Source organism: Wyeomyia smithii, chromosome 2 (assembly GCF_029784165.1).
Source record: "Wyeomyia smithii strain HCP4-BCI-WySm-NY-G18 chromosome 2, ASM2978416v1, whole genome shotgun sequence".
Taxonomy (NCBI): domain Eukaryota; kingdom Metazoa; phylum Arthropoda; class Insecta; order Diptera; family Culicidae; genus Wyeomyia; species Wyeomyia smithii.
Genome location: NC_073695.1, coordinates 201,299,692 through 201,317,072, shown reverse-complemented (window position 1 = coordinate 201,317,072; position 17,381 = coordinate 201,299,692). Strand labels below are relative to the sequence as shown.

At 37.9% G+C, this 17,381-nt stretch overlaps 1 protein-coding gene across 10 annotated transcripts in view; it reads right to left on the bottom strand.

Annotated features, from left to right (window-relative positions):
* Positions 1-17,381, bottom strand: part of LOC129725424 (MOB kinase activator-like 2) — a 229,218-nt gene that overhangs the window by 34,472 nt on the left and 177,365 nt on the right. The window contains exons 1-2 of one of the 10 annotated variants that reach the window (XM_055681253.1): positions 12,496-12,635; positions 3,336-4,075 (exon numbers count right to left, since the gene is read on the bottom strand). The exons of 7 other annotated variants lie outside the window; for them this stretch is intronic. In XM_055681253.1, coding sequence (XP_055537228.1) covers positions 3,336-3,502 — 167 coding nt within the window. In that variant the 5' untranslated portion in view covers positions 3,503-4,075; positions 12,496-12,635. Of the gene's footprint in view, positions 1-3,335; positions 4,183-12,495; positions 12,636-17,381 lie in introns of those variants that run through there. 2 more of the 10 variants (XM_055681255.1, XM_055681254.1) reach the window with 2 other exon arrangements.

Here is a 17,381-nt window from a genome sequence, read left to right as displayed (position 1 = left end):
ATTCTATCAACAGCTCGAAAAAAAATTAATTAATAAAATTGAGATATTTAAATTTTAATAATATTTTTGTGTTTTTTTTTCCTATTTTTTTCGTTTTACGGTGTATTGTTTTTTTTTTTTTTCAAAAGGACAAAATTATGTTTACAACTTTGCCGAAGACACTGTACTAATCAAACAAACCATTCTGGCTTCAAAAAAATCATCAGACAATCATACATATTTAACTAACCAATTAAAGTTTTTATCATAAATAAAGAAAAAATTGAATAATTTTTAATTTTTGCTTTGATTTTTTGGACATTTTTTCGGAAAGACAAAACTATCGTCTACAACTTTGCCGAAGACGTCACATCGATCAAAGAAATCGTTCTGGCACAAAAAAATGTTGTAGTCATCAATACAGTTTTTACTTGGACCCTTTTTAAAAGCAACTCGTGATTCGAAAGAGACATAGAATGACATCTTTTGCCCATAGGAAAATCTATTTAAAGTTCCAGCAAAAGAAAATATAACAGATGAAAAATGGAAAATTTTTAGGAAGTTTTCCAGCAAATAGGCTCTGTTACACCAAGTAGTAACGCTCTAAGTTACTTAAATCATTGAAGGCACTATTCTACCATGGTTGTATTGAAAAAGCTAATTACGATTTGAGTTTGTGAAATAAAAGTGGATAAATTTATATATCGTAAAGTTTCACAATTTTGAAAAAATATGAAAAACAACGCGTCTCCATCGAATGTAGTGAAACGCGAACGCATAGTTAGTTTTTGATCTATGGTGTCAGGTTTTCTATAGCAATTTAAAGGAAGAATGACATAAAATCAAGTGTCTAGAAAATGACAAAAATTGTAGTAAATAATAATTGTTAAACTTTTGAAAACGTGGTAAAACTTTTATAATATTGTATTGTTATCACATCTTGCAAAACTCAACCGGCAAACAAAAACTTGTGTCTGTCCAAAAATATATTTTCTCAGTAATAAGTAGATCGATTAAGCGCTTCTAGTTGCAAAATGGATCAATAAATTTGAACGATTCTAGTAACATTCAAAAGGTTCCCTTGAATAAGTAATGTTCAACGCGCTTTTTGATAAAAAATCCAGCTAAAAGATTATGTAGAAAGAATGTTCATATAAATGATATTCAAAGTCGTTTTTTTCGTCATGGTTTGAACAATTTTGTAGAGCAGGTGAACTTTGCTGAGCATTTTTTTTTATTGTGTTTATTTTTAGCATTATTCACGAAAAAAAGCATTCAGTAGGTAACATGCCTAATTAAAGTGTTATAATCTATAGTTTATGCCCAAAGAACATAAGCCCAAGGTTCTTCTGCTTACTCCCTCTATAGCTAACAAGACAAAAGCGTAGTGACGTAATCGATGAGAACACAATGAATGCCTCCGACCTGTAAATATCCTGGTGACGTAATAAAATTTGAATTATATTTGAATTTAATTTAGCGTAAGTCTTTTGTCGAAATTTTAGCACGTCACGCTATAAGGCAACCCGAGTAAAGTTGTACAACTAAATGATAGCACGATGTGATTCCTGGACGTTATCAAGTAAACCAAATTCTATTACCTGACTTCCTATGCTTAGAATCCAGAGAGAAATCGATTGATTTAAAAAGGTCAAGACTTGTTATTAGGATGCCCTAAAGGTTGTTACCTTACTTTACTCGAGAAAGCCTGTCTGTAACAGTGGCAAAGATAACCATATTTACTCAAATTGAAAGACAATACGAAGTAGTTTTCACCTGACGCAAAAACAGAAATTCGTTTGTGTGCGAGAGAGGGTACAAGAGTTTTTAGACAAGATAGTGAAAATCATTATTTGCATAATTGTCCTGAGATCACAAAAAAAACTTAATTACTACCGCTTGAAATACATTTACTGTTTGTTGTATTTGTTTGTAATATGCTACAATAAAAAAGCAACATCGCAATACATTCGTACGCTTGCTTCCTATTATGAATTGGTGGCATAGAGAACGCTAGCGAACAAAGGCGTAAAGCATCCTAATTTAGACAATTAGCGTACGACGTTCAATTAGACCCATTAGACCCCCACTTGCAGCGCGACCTTGATGTAGATCGTGAGCGACCATCACCTCCAGCAGACGGCGGCGGGTTTCATGAATCGATCTGTTCCGGATAAATCGGTGTCGCTGCTATTTGTGCCACACGCTTTTCTGTGTGAGGCCTACCATCTATGCTTGAGTCAAGGTTCGTCCAGTGGGGTACACTTATATTTTGGTCTAGCTGCTCAGGTGTGCTTGAGCGATAACACTGTGAGCCAGTGGCACTTTGCCAGTTGCGTCACTGCAGACGTTTATGACGTTATGGTTATCGGTTCACAAACATGCGCTTCAAATTTTATTTAGTGCTTTCCGTCAGTTTCTCTACTTGATCGATTTATTATAAATCATTAGTACACCACTCTGTTTCCGGACTGTTCGAGATTTAGATTGAACTTAACTTCAACTTCAGCACCTGCCCGAAATTTTAATTTTAATTGAATGTGCAAACAAAACAATCCCCACTAGTAATCCCACGTACCAGGTCAGGCGATGTCGCAGACGTTGTTGTGGCGCAATGACAATCAGAGTACAACCGCCCAGTGCGTGTAAGTAGATGACTAAATTGAAGGTTATCGTAGGCCTGAAAACAGTGACCTGACTCTGTTGTTATTCTGGAACACGGGAAAATACGCTTAGACAATAAATACTATACCATAGACCAATCCCAAGACGAGCAGAGATACTCACGCGAGCGCAAATCGCATTATCATCGGAACCAACGGAGAGCCAGAGGTGGTGCGATGTTGTTCGTCATCACAAGTGTGCCTTTCTTCATTACTGACGCATGAGTTTGATTACAAGCTCAATGAGAAGTGCAAATTTTGCATAACAAGAGCTTGATCGTAAACAGTATGCAGGATACGACGCGCGATCGGAGGTCGTTCTTCAGCCACGTAAAAGAAGGGCTTAGAAACACAAATCTTATTAAAAAACTGTACACACTTGAATGTTATTCTAGGAAAAAAATCAAAAGGAAAAACCTAGTAATTTTAAAAAGAAAAAAATTATAGCACAAAAATTTTACTCAATCTCTTCTCCCTTTTATCATAATTTGTAGCGTAAAGTGTATCGAACTTTATTAACGAAAACAACATAAGCTTATATAAATTGATCAACACAGAACCACGTAGTTCAGGAACGGCCCCTGGTGACCTTCGTACTATGAGGGGCGCGATTTCACACATGCCAAAAAATATACATTGGCTAATTATTGCAAAACCATTCTGTTTTTTTTTTTTCTATTTGCTCAAACTTACGTGGGACAGAAGAACACATTGAGCGATTCCTGGGCGTACCGGACCAGTGAACTGATGGCGTCACTCAGTTTGCTCGGAACAATGCCAACCTGCCACATGGGCTTCCTCAGAATCAGAATGCACTCGATGAAACCCAGCCTGCCGGAATTTTCGGTCACACCTTTCATATGGACTAACAGCCTAAACTCGCGTACACTACTATTGCTGCTGCTGCTGCTCCTACGGGAACACCTGACTAGCACCGAGCACTGTGTTATCAATATGATAACTCGGGATTTGCACACCGACTTCTTTGGCAGGAATGAAACAGCAAAACACTTTTCACTCGTATTTCAACCCGACCCAGAGTACTTAATGCTGGTTCGATCCGGGGGGATTAATAGTACACTTAAGTAGCTAACACACTTCGTCACTCTATAAATATCACAGACAGTTCCGCAAGGGCTTGAACGAACACAATTGCGAACTTTTCTGCTTCTCAATTATTCCACACTGAAGCAAAATCACTTATCCACACTTTCTCTTCTTGGGTTTAAACGTCGAATGTAACAACATTAAGCAAGGCACGGAACACTGGTGATGCTTATTCTGGAAGGACATACTTGGAGGAACTCACGCTTACTCCTTCCACCAAGGAGAGGGAACACTCTAGTTCGAAGAATCACGACGTTTTTTTCCTGTGAAGAACAACGTCGTCGCTGCTGCCACGATGATAGCTATTAGCATGGTCTTCTGTAGGCCTATATGGTAAATTTACAACCCCATCATACTATTTTTTCCGCAAATCGTACACGGGAATAATAGGAAGCTGATTGGGAAAACCCCTCGAGACCGCAACGGCCACAGTACTGAATCATATCGCTAGATGGTCTGATTATGAACGGCTTGGAGAGGATAACAGACCGCTACTCATACCAGTGCAGGTGTGGCGTGTGTGCGGACACACGACTGATAAGGGTGGCACAGCTTATTTCGTGAGGAAAATTTTGATTAATACATTGCTAATTTACGAGGCAGGAAGTATTTGTTGCAATAAAGTGCTCTGCTGGTGTTGGGTGCCGTAAAGGTTGCCCCAGGGTGGTGTGCGCGGTTATGTGAGTTTGTTTGCGAAAGTCAGTAAGCTCAGGTAGGATTTAACGTTGCATCGGGTGAGTTTGATTCGTTGGAAGTAATTTATAATCAGATAAGAGCTGAAATGACCGTTTTTTGAATCAATTTGTGTTTCTATTTTTTTTTTTCAATTTTTTCAATATTTTAAAAAATTCAGATACTTTCCTTAAAGTTATCCCTTGAAAAGTTTTGTTTAACTCTTGTCATTTTTTAGATATATCGAATTATCAAGAAAAGTTTTCATTATTTCAGACCTTTTCAAACGTTTGTCTAGATAATTAAAAAAAAGTATGCAAAGTTACTCACTTTAGTACGGCTTACACGACCAGAGAGTTTTATTGGATTCTAATGATTAAGGTTAAGTTGGCGCTTAATCTGTGTATTTTAAAATTTTATTTAATAAAAACTTTTGTTCGTTTTAATTACTTTTTAATGATGTATTTCCATTAAACTTTTATTTTTTTCCATTTCTTTTTTCATTTATAAATATGTTCTCCCAATTTACGTCAAGTGTTGCAAGTTTTAGTGAAAATGTTGTGTATGATTAACGACTGGTATTAGTTATGCGGGTGGGATTAAGTTGGCATTCTCAGTCTTTTTTAGAGGTATTATACGACATTTTGTGTAAATTGTCCGACGTTTCAGCCATTTTTGGCGGTCTTGTTCAAGAAAACCTGTATTTGATGGTAAAAACGTTTAGGGGCATAGTTGAAAACAAAATCATGAATTAATCATGCAGTGGCCAAAGTTAGCAGTTTTTTGTTGAAGAACTATTCCAAATATATATTGTCGCCGAGCATTATACTACACTACTTCACTGCAGGACTTTCCACTATTGGATCCAGACAAATACGATTCTACTATGCTCTTAAACATTGTTGCTATCGAACGCAGTTTTCCTTGAAAAAGAACAGTCAATAACGGCCGAAACGTCGGGCAATTCACACAAATTATCAAATAATATCCTAAAAGAGATTGAAAAAGCCAAATTATTCTCACCCGCATTATAAACTATAGTTTTATTTTTTAAAGGTTTTATCTTATTTTTTACGATTTTTTAAATTTTGTGGTACTCTAGAAGTTCCCATGATTTTTTTCTAATTTCCATGTTTCCAATTCTTATCCATTTAATTCTTGTCAGCATTAATTTCAAGTAATTCCACTATTTTGTCTATATTTTGTCGATTTTAAAATCAATTGATATCGATTTTTCATCAGTGTTCTTATATTTTCTCGAAGTTCATTTTTTTGTATTTTTCATAACCATTCTGTAATTTAACAGTTTAACTATGTATATATTTTTGTAGTGGTCTGCATATTTAAATTATATAAATCAGTTTATTTAAACTTTGTGGCCCTAAAACTCAAACTTGAGCTTGAGCCTGACGACCGCACATTTCGTTGTTGCTTCTCCGTGATAGATCTGAGCTAGTGAAGTTGCACAGAGAGCTACGTATATGGCAACTTAGGATTAGTTTATCATCTTCAATGCACAACAATTCAATAGTTTTCGCTTTGTATAGATCGATAGCGGCGCCGGTCACGTCCTTACGGTCGTTAGGGTGAGGAAGGAGATTGTAAGGATGGGGTATAACAGTCGTTGTTGTCGGACACCGAGTTTACCTCTGCATCTCAACGACTGCGACGGAGAGGAAGAGTTGTGTTACCGTGGTAAGTGACGAAATCGAACAATGTTGCACGCGACATTAACTCATTACGAAGGGGCATTGTGGCCCTAAAACTCAAGCTTTAAACAAAATGAAAGATTATAGCTTTTTAACCATTGCGGTGAATTTTAGTGCCCTAAGCCGCCATCATTTTTTCGGAGACCTAGAGGAGTTTTCAAGCATACAAAACGTTGAAGCGACGAGCCCGGCGAGCAATAACTATGCGACACTTTGACGTAAGTTGACGCATTTTCACAGTTACTATGGGCACCAAATTTCACAGGACTGGTTAAAAATCTGTAATCTTTTTTTTTGGCGACTTCAATAAAATAAATTTAATTTCTGAGATTCTTGCCGTTTTTTTTTTGGCCTTTCAAATCAATTTTATGTTGTTTATTTGTCAATTTTCTGTCAGTTGTTATATATTGTTGTCTGGTTCATTATTAAATATTATAATTTGGATTTTTAGGTTAAAATACTTATTATTTCGCATCTGGTTAAATGTCGATTATTTATTGGTCAATTATATCAACACATTAAACTAAACAGCTCTGTCTGTATGATCCTTAAAGAAGTGGAATATGATGCACCGACTGGCATGAAAATTTGTATGTAGAGGTTTTTGGGGCTAAAGAAAGTTATTATGATAGTTCGAGACCCCTGAAAAGGAGTGCTGCCATACCTAGAAAACATTTTTTTTTTGCATAACTCGAGTGTGAACTGATCATGCAAATGGAACCAAATTTGGCATTGCAGTAGAGCAAATGAAAGCAAAATTGCAATTTGAGGCTTTTAAAGTACAAGAATAGTTCCTATGATGGTTTGATACTCTTCGTTTTTTTAAAAGGGAGGGGTCCTGTAAAGATATAACACATATTTTAACCAATTGTTCCGAGAAACAGCTTAGAATGATCGGAATAATATACAGAAGTAAAATTCGACGTAGAAACAAAATTCGAAAATAGCCAAAATGATCAAATGCAACCCAATATGGGTGACCATCAGGATGATACGCAGAGGCTGAAAATCGACTCCAGACATCATTTTAAAAATAGTCTAAAATGGCCGATTGGTAATTTCCGTAATCGGAATGATTGCAGAGTGTTAGATAAAAAAATCATTACGCACACTACGGCCGACGACCCTGAGCTCCAATGCATGCTGAAGAGAAAGACCGAGAGAAAAGTGGCTACTTCACTCCGGCCAAACAATACCTGTCGAACATGGACATACATGTCAGGAAGCGGTAGTCCCGTCCACTGATCTCGGAGCAGCAGGCAATGACAATTTTACCAGTGAATCGCGACGTGGCGGTGGTGATGGACGCCGAGACCTATCTCATCCTGGATGGCAACGACTGGCAGGGCACTTCGTATTTCACTTTCCACACAAAGGAAATGAGGCGCTTGGTGAAGTTCATTTCACACACCAAGTTCCCCTAGAACGTGCTGCTGTGGACGACAATCAATGAGTATAGGAGATCAAGACCGCTCTTTTTTCGCTCCGGACTGGCTGTCAAAGGGGAAATTCATAGTACGTAGTGCCTGCCGGAAGTTACGTCGTTCATCAATAAATACCATAAGGGCAAAAACGCGTTCTGGCCGGAGCTGGCGTCGGCCCACTACTCGGAGCGATCGTTAGAGGAGATAGAGCGGCTGAATATCGATGTGGTACCCAAATCGGCGAACCCACACAACCCAAGCAGCAAGAATTTCTGGGAAAACTTGAAGCGTAAGAACTCTTCTTACTATTTTGTCACGAAAACTAAGGGGAAATTGATCGATAAAACGAAAAAAGAACTCAAAAATATGTCTACACGCATGTTTTTATCCGCTAAGGTGAATGTTCTGGATAAGTGCCGGAAAGTAGCTCGCAAGTAACCTTCCTTGGTAAATTTATCAAACTCAATTATCTGTCTTAGTTTTTTTTATCACCATCCGAAAAAAGTAATTTAGCGATCACTCTCGAATGCAATAACGCATTTGACCCTCTATTGCCCAATTTAATTTTTAGAAGGACTTCGAAAAATCACTATGAAGCATTATAAATATTTTTTAAGTTCTTATTAAAGCTTTTTAGAGGTTCAACTGAAGACCGTCTAAAGGCAGCACTAGAGTATTAATATGACAAACAGTCTTATGTAGTTCTACGTCAACCTTAGAGTCATAGCTTTGCGAACAACCCATCTCACTTTTATTTGTAACAAGTACAGAAATTTTCTCAATTTTCAACAATTGTTAGCGATTGCAAGTTTTCGCTTGATTGATTCCGTTCCAGCAATATTTCTGCCGCCTAATGTCGACGAAATAGAAACTCATTATGATTGTGTTTCCGAATATCGTCCAGAATCCAGTACAGTGACCAGAACTGAGTGCCCGTGTAATCCTGGTGGCGAAAAACAAAGATGTCAATGACCTGAACCTTATCATTCGAAACGAAATCCTTGGAAATTAACAGATAGTACGAATGAATCAGTAGATTGTATGAACAATTATGAAGAAGTGACCAACAACCAAAAGGATCATGCTTAAAAACCTGAATCAGCGAAAGTAATGTAATGGGACAACATTGGCGTAATACGAATTAACGTGATTTTTATGTATGTATTTTAAACCGCTTTAAAAATTACAAGAAAATCAAGCTCTAGTCACTAATTTTTATTTACGCAATTTCTTGCTTCCATGTGAAAGTTCTATTTTACTATGTTTAACAAGGGTTACTTGTAACATTACGGAATTGCACACAAAACCAGAAATCCGTACATTAGAAAAAACGTTGCCTGCTGTATCGACTGCTGATGCAGGTAACACACAGCCGGGCGCATGAATAGGCACCACATACGGTATGCCTCCCACGCGGCACCCGTGCAAGGATTGATAACGTGTGCGATATTGGATTGAAGCGGTTTGCAACTTATCGAACTCTCAATGACACGCTAGAAGCAACGTCTGTATGGTACACGTAAAGGCTAGCTCATCAAGCGTATGGTACAAACACGCGTTTGTTGGTTTGAAGACAACCGGTGGCGTGGTTGGCTAATCTTGCTCAAAACCAATAATTTCACAACACTCTTCGACAGCGGGTAAGCCGCGTAATGTTATGCTTCGCGCGCGATGGATGATTCACGAGCTGTTTCTTCGCTGATAGTGTTTGCATATTTGATAAAATGTACCCCTACCAAAAAGGGGGAGGGCTGGTAACCTGGTGACCGAGAACCGAGGGACAGCGAGCAATGTGAAGTGATATGGTATTAGCTCGATGAGGCTTGCTATATAGTGGTTGCCGATTGGGACGAAACTACTGCAAACAACAGGAAGACTACGTCCGATATAACGTGAAATCATGTACACGTGCCGTACCATACGAAGGAATGATATAAATATATATGATAATATAGGAACTTGGAGCAAACTACTTGGCACTTATTGTGGCCTGCGAAAGGTTTTGATGTCTTTGAAATGGTTCTTAGAACTGGCATACAATCCAAGCTGACAACCAATAGTTAAGTTCGCTGAAGACATGAAGTTTTATCCTCAATTGATTCATGATTTATTATGTTTTTTAAACCAGTACTGAAAAAATTCATTTTGAGACAGCACAACAATAACGATTTCTCCGGATTCTAGACAGAATCTTTCCCATCGATAAATTTTGATTAGATCAATTTTCTTGTGTTCGTGATTTCGATACACAAAAAGAAAACAGAAGCGAGAAGGTGGGAAATGATTGTAATCTATTTTCTATTCCAGCTGGTTCCCGTCTGGAGTAGAGGTCGTTTGGCAAAGAACGAACGATACTTGAATACGGAATGATTATTCCTTTCACTCGGTCCGAAACAAAACATTAGAGAACGAATTTAAACAGTATTGGCGAAAAAATTACCGATACACATTTTATCGCAAAAGTAAAGAATTTAGAAGGAAAAAGTGTTGTACTCAATTACATTACTCAAGAAATACATTGCGTCCGCTAAATAAAATAGAAGATATACAATGTTTGAATCACGATTTGGAAAATGAAAGAAAGTGCAACCTACATTTACTCATTTTTACTCCGGCATAATCAAATGAATTAATAGAGTGTACATACATAGTCATCTTCGTCCGCAGAACTTGACTGCGTCTACGTATGTACACGCACGTGAATCACAATAAATAGACAAACCACATCGATATTGTGCGAAGTAAGCACTTATTTTAATTATGGTTAGTAATGTGTCTTAGCTATAACGCAATTATTGTCGAGTATAATCATATTTTTTACAATGTTTTGATCGACAAAGCACTACTTCTTGCGTGTTCGTGAAGGATTTCAAATCAAATCTGCTCCTTACAAATAACGTTCAAGAGCACAGAAAAAAATAACTGGCTCTTTCAATATTCTTTTTACCATTTCCAGAAGTGCCCTTTCAAATCCACATAAATACACACGAGCTTTCCAGAAAAAACAGCATAGCAAATATGTGACCTTGTTTTCGACCGTCTCTGACACCGCAAAACGAAGCACAATTTCTGTATTGCATCATCATCATCATCATCATCAGGGCAGCAAATGTTTCTACCTACCCCAGTTATACATCAGTATCGTTTTTTTTTTGTGGTACACTTCAAATGGAAGGATAACCGCATCCGTACCAAATTTTTCACTTGAATCAAAGCTACACCTTCAATTTCAGTTACCGAGGCTCAGTTGCAGTTGCTTAAGCTTTCTCAAGTCTTTCTTTTCACCGCAACAACCACGAAAATAGTAAACAAAATAGGTTCAATAAGAGTTTAGCAGTACAAAATAAAAAAAAAAAACAATTTGAAATTTTCACTAACAATTGTTAGAACTCTAAGACGTCTTAATACTCAATACAACAAACAGTATTTGAACAACGTAGCGGATAATCTCGCAAGACGGATTATGCGCCTTCATTGCACGCTACTTTCCCTCATCATGGCAGAGCCAGTTGAGAGGCGGCTGCTTTACACCAGGGATATCCGACACAGGTCGATCGCATTATTCCAACTTGAATAATAATGGTTATCAAAAATTCATGCCCAATGCCGAGAACGGGAAATTATTTGCAGCAGCGGACCGAATGTACGCTTCTCGCCATTGTTGTTACCATCGGCAAGTTGTCTTGCTTCTATTGGCCGCATAAATACCAATGGTTACAAGTAATTTGCGTTATTTCGGCAGATTTATTGAACAAGCGGTATGTTTAGGAATAGTTGATTATTTTCTCCATATTTTTTCGTTGCTGGGAGGGAAAGCCTTCCAACATTGAGATTATATTCTCAAAAAGATTAACGGTTTGTGGATGGTTCATTCATAAAGGCACCGCTTTGACTGCCAGTTGTGTTAATAGCAGGCGTTTAAATAACATCTTTTTTTTTATCTCCAAGCGGCCGAATGCCCAGAAACCAGTTTTATTAATACTAAGTCGTGAATTTTAATGACAGGTTATTGGTGTCAGGCTAGCAATTCCATTTAATTTAACTGAAATGTTTTTTTACTTAACTGATATTCTATGAATTATTTATATAACTACGTTTTTCCCTTATATCAAAAAAAAACTATCTTTTTAGTAGTTTGAGTCATCGCGGTTTGTCCGAGAAGGTCCATCTTCTTGGCATAGGAAAATAGCTCAAGCGTTTCGCAATTTTACCAGCTCACTGATTCCCGTGGATGACTCAACCCTTACGGCATCATTGCCTACAACACCTATCAACCAGCAGGACATTCCATATTGGGCAAGCACTTCACTTTTTCCCTCGCTGACGCGATCGCACCGGCACTTGTATACAGGCGGTGAACCGGATACAGTTCCGTGACCACTAACTGCACAGGGTGGTAGAAAGGTGGATTTCGAGCGGCTTATCGTGATGGTAGAATAATACACAGTAAACCTTTTTATTTTTCTGTTACTATAAATTCTAAGAGCGCTCCACGGTGCGAAGCCGAGGTTATCGGCAGATTTTTAGAATGGTTCAGAAAATACAAAAACAAAACACAGTACCATTACAGATGAACCACTCTGGAGCAAACGACAAGGGAAAGAGTCTACTATTTCGAAAGATGTACACCTTTTCATTGTTTTTCACCATCGGATAATTCACTGCCAACCGGCCGTCAACGGTGCGAGCGGTTGGGCAAATTCGCTTTCACGCGTCAGTTCACTTTCACGCATGATTTGCATTCGCCCATTTTCGTCAATGCGAATACGATAAACTGTGTGCGGTCACTACGCGCACTGCAGAAGACCGTATCCGGGTTTACTCGACGACAGAACATCGATCTTTCTGATCAATTCTCGGCATCCACAAAAGTTTCGAGGGGTTTTTCGTCAATCAGTGTACCCGTAATACTAATTTCCTTGAGAATTTTCCAATAACAACCTATCACTTTTATGCTATCAGCAAAAACATTCGATTTCTCACTCCTAAATTCACCGCGACATAACGCGACATTCGGCAACAGTCGAGAGAAAAAAAGCTCCGAACGCGTTCGACCCGGCGAAGTGTTAATACGGCACTGTTCACGTAAGCTCAATTACCGTTAATACAAAGGGTACAACAGCAGTCCTACTGGCGCAATTCTCTCGCGACGGTACCCGACAATGGCAAAAAAAATTGGTGACGGTCGATTCGTCTCTCTCGCGAAGTGGACAAGCCTCAAACACAGCGGATTTAGTCGCTCTCGTATTGCCATTAAAGCGATGGAGCAGCCAGCGACGGGAACTTCCTTGAGTATATACAGGCATGTTAAAGTTTACTGCAATACGGCACTTCTCCTCGTTACTACTAACCGGTTACGGATGTGTGAACTTTGCAGTGCATAGGGGAGAGCTACTTATAACGGCAATCGACACGGTTCAATGTTTCTTCGATGGTGAATGCCTCGGTGGAGCTTTTTTTGTTTGAACGTAATCCGCTTTACAGTGAATTCTATGATAAAAAACTAACTTTTGAACGCACCCATAAACCGTTTCCCCTACTAACAATAAACGTACGAAACTAACCTCACAGCTGTTCATGCCTGACATCGCGCGCCTCATTAGAGAAACCTGAGCACGTTCTCGCGAGATCTCCTTTTGTCAGTGCTCTGCAAAATCAAGTCACTGTGCGCCGAGTCGATTCGCACGTGGCATTCGTGAGCACAGGGTGTCGCCCATTGCCGTCAGCAATTGAAGCGTCGATTAATTTCGCTGCCCGGACGACTTTGTTGCCGCCGTTGTTGACTACTAGCCGCTTTAGTCCGGCCGCAGCAATCATTTGCGTGGAGGCCATTCGGTGCAGTGGGGGATCGACTGAACGGGCGGCGACGCTATTGTTGTTGTGTACTGAGATTTGAATTGCAAAAATTGTGTTTTGTTTATGCACTGCCTGCGGCATGCAGTCAAACCCGCTTTCTCTCGTTCTAATAAGGAAGTCGGTCGGTCTCGAGCTCGATGTAAACAACAGCCCGGCATGATCAAATTTCCCAATTGTCATACGAGGCGATCAAAGTTTGCATACTAGTTTGCTAATTTAAGCTGATTACGCGATTGAGCAGCGTGTGCATTGTGTACGGTGAGGAACTATTTACGCTATTCAATGCGATTGTTTTTATTTTCACTGAGACGCAATGCGTAGAAAATAGTGAGTGGGTTCTGAAACATGTTCTGTATTTCTGTAACCATTATCTGTAACCATTCGTGTAATTTGTATAATTTAATAAAAACTCATCTGCAAGGCATTTGTCTTAATGGATAAAATCTATCAATTTCGTTGTAGCAAAATTTGGAAGATCTCTAGATAGAGACAGATCCGCCGACATAGTATAGTATAGATTTGTTTTTTTGACCGATAGAAAAAGATGACGCTACATTTCTGAATGCTTGCAGAAAGAAAGTTTCTGAAACACCATTGACTGAAAACATCCACTGAAGCTCAACGCAGTCCGTAGTATTTCTCACAACTTTGAAAAGTTTGACGTCATCTGCGTACAACTAGTGGCAATCATCCGGAAGTAGTTGAGACATATCGTTGATAAATTACTCGTAGAATAACGGTCCAAGATTGCTATCTTGCGGTACTCGAGAGGCATTTGTAAACTGTACCGACAACTTATTCCCTATCTTCACGCAGAGCGTTCGATTTATCGAATAGAATCCAAACCATTACACTAAGACAGATGACACTCCTAGTTTTTCGAGTTTAGCTAGAAGTAGGGTGGCCACTCATTTTACATTTTCGAGTTCCCGCATTTTTCCCGACTTTTTCCCGCATGATTGCAAGAAATTCCCGATTGTCAAAAACGGTAACTAGGGTATGTTCTATCGACGATTGAACGACAATTTTTGAACATTAAATTGGAAGTAATAGCGTATATCACTTCTACCGAATTTGCTCGGGACATTATACACAAACAGTTGATTAGTTACATAAAATGCAACTTTGGCCTCTCCATGGTAAAGAGGTTAAATATAATTTTTGCGATTTTCTCAAATTTGCAAATCTCCATTAAGCAGTCAATAATCGTGTTAGCTATTTTGTGCAATCATTATGTTTGTCTATCTGTCTTCTTAAAATATGATATAAGCACCGTTTTTATTCAACGCATAACAACCTATTAGGGGAACAAAAACAAAAAAAAACAGCACTTTGCGTACAAATTTTTTTTCCGTTGTTAAAATCGTCGGAAAAAGTCATGGGAAGTTAAGGGTGAACATAAAACTACTTAACCTAAGAGTAAAAAATGTTTTGATTGAATTGATTATTTAGGGAACAAAACTTGTGACATGGTTTTGCGTTTTTTTTTTCTCAAATTAAAGATAATGTTATTTTACGTTCAGGAAAAATACTGCGATTTAACTGTATTTCGTTTATCACGCGTAACTTAGATTCAAAACTTTTCAGAAGTGAATTCACAACTTTTTCAGCATTTTGATTTGCTAGTCAATTAAAGTTGCATCTCTCTGGTCATCTGCCAACATCTTCAACTTGTTTGCATCCAACGCTCAAAATGGTCAAACTGATAAAAAAATGGTATTGGGGACTAACATTTCGAAATAAGTGATTTCAAAACTTAAAAAAATAACCTGGAAACCAGAAACAAGATCAAGATAGTTTTTTAAAAGAATTTTTAGTTTTTATTTCTCCATGATCATCAATGTTCAGTTTACATTATGCGGCTTTTAAAAAATATAATAATATTTTTCAAAAACCAGCACCTTGAAACGTTTAATTTAAAATATTTTTAATACTCAACAACTGCCAACAACTTTGCCGAAAACATCGCACCAATCAAACAAATCGTTCTGGTTTCGAAAAAAAATCTTTAGAAATTTTAACTTCTTCCGTGTTCAAATAATCAACGTTGAAACATTTGGCAACTTAGAATTCGAAAAATAAGCTTTTTGAGATATTCAATCAATTTTTTAAATAGAACTACCACCTACAGCTTTGCCGGAAACATCACACCAATCAAGCTAATTATTTTTGCTTTTAGAATATTCAAAGTGTTTTTGTTTATTAGCCACAGATTTAGCAGCCAACTGTTTAGTGCACGGGGCGATTGCAGGGCTAGCGCTACGATCCTGCAGACACTAACAGTCTCTCTCGAGCCGAGACACGAACCTACGACGACTGACTAGTTAGGCTAGCATCGTACTTGCAAAACAAAAAGCATGTAAAAAGTCGTATGCATCAACAAATAAAATAAATATAATGTTTTCTTGAAAAACCTCGCAAACGATTATGCTGTTTCCTAAATACATTTTTGATTGTATTTACATCAAAAATAGTGTTTTTACAGTCAAATTGTGTAATTTACAGAAAAAATATGAATATGAAATATGTACAAAAATTAGTTTATTAGTAGTTAGTTTCGCTAGAGTTCACCAAATATTTCTTTAAAAAGACTAGCTGAAATAAAAATCTATTTGAAAAACTTGAGAATCAGAACTGTGTGCCACTTATTTTATCTTCAATTTGTTTATTCAAATAACTACTAATAACTAGTAATGTTAGTAAGATTGTACAGTGAAACTTATTTTGCATTGCTCTTAGAAAATGAAACAGTTTCTATTGTACATATGAGAATTTATGATTGATTCTCTCACTAAAACGTTTTCTCGATAAACTGGCAACTTCTATTCCCAGAATCCAGACCGGTTTTCGACCCCGGTTTCAATTCGCTTTACCATCTTGAGAAGTCCTACAGAGTTCATTCAATTTTTGTAGATAACACCAGATTTCGACGTTTTATGCTATTCTAAAACATTTGGTGTCAAAATTTATTTCATTTGAAAAGCAGGACCGATAAAAGTAGTCAGCTGGTCAGCGGGTCAAAAAAAGTTTAGTGACTTTTTGGTTAAAAAATTGACTACTGAAGAAAAATGGGATCAACTTGCACTTTCAACTTCTTTATCATTTGTAATTGCATCATACACAAAACTTTGAAAAAATCTTGGTAACAAAATCCCGATTAAATAAAAAAATTCCCGACTTTTTCCCGCATTTTTCCCGATGTAATTCAATTCCCGACTTTTTCCCGTTTTCCCGAATGAGTGGCCACCCTGGCTAGAAGTATTCTGTGGTCTACTCGTTCCAAAATGGTGTACAGTTTTAGTTGCCATTTGAAATTTTTATAAACTTGTTACTAAACGGTGATATCATATACTTATCAAATACTGTTGATGAACTTGGATTTCCACTTACCTGGAAGAAAAAGAAGTGAAAAATGAATTAGTCAAATGGATCAATCAAATGTCAAATGTAAAAAAAATCAGATTAGTGAAGCGGAATACGTACCGAGTGGTTAGACACTATTACTGCTGGATGTGATATGTCCTTTGATTAACTGCACTACATCTGCTCGATTTTAATTACTTTTAATCTATCAGTTAAGTTGAAAAAACATTAAATCACTTAAACACTAAACCGAAACTTAAACAACGGGCATCACTTCTGCCTCGCGGAATAAAACTTAAGAGTTAACACCTAAACGAACCGCGGACTATCTATAACGACGTAGGCACCTGCCTCACGAGGGGTATCACTATAACGACCTCGGACTTCCTTGAAGTCCCAGCTTAAGTCTTCGCCGCTACTCCGGTCACTCCGAATTTTCCCGCGGCGTCGTCTTCTCACGAGAGCGGGCCGCTCTTCCGTCTCTTTCCTCGCGAACGTGCCCGTGCACGGCTGATGCAATCGTTGTTGACTTTTTCGCAAATCCGCTCGGTCGCATGTTTTGATTAAACATCCGCGAATTGGAGTTTTTTGCTGTAAATATAAACTTA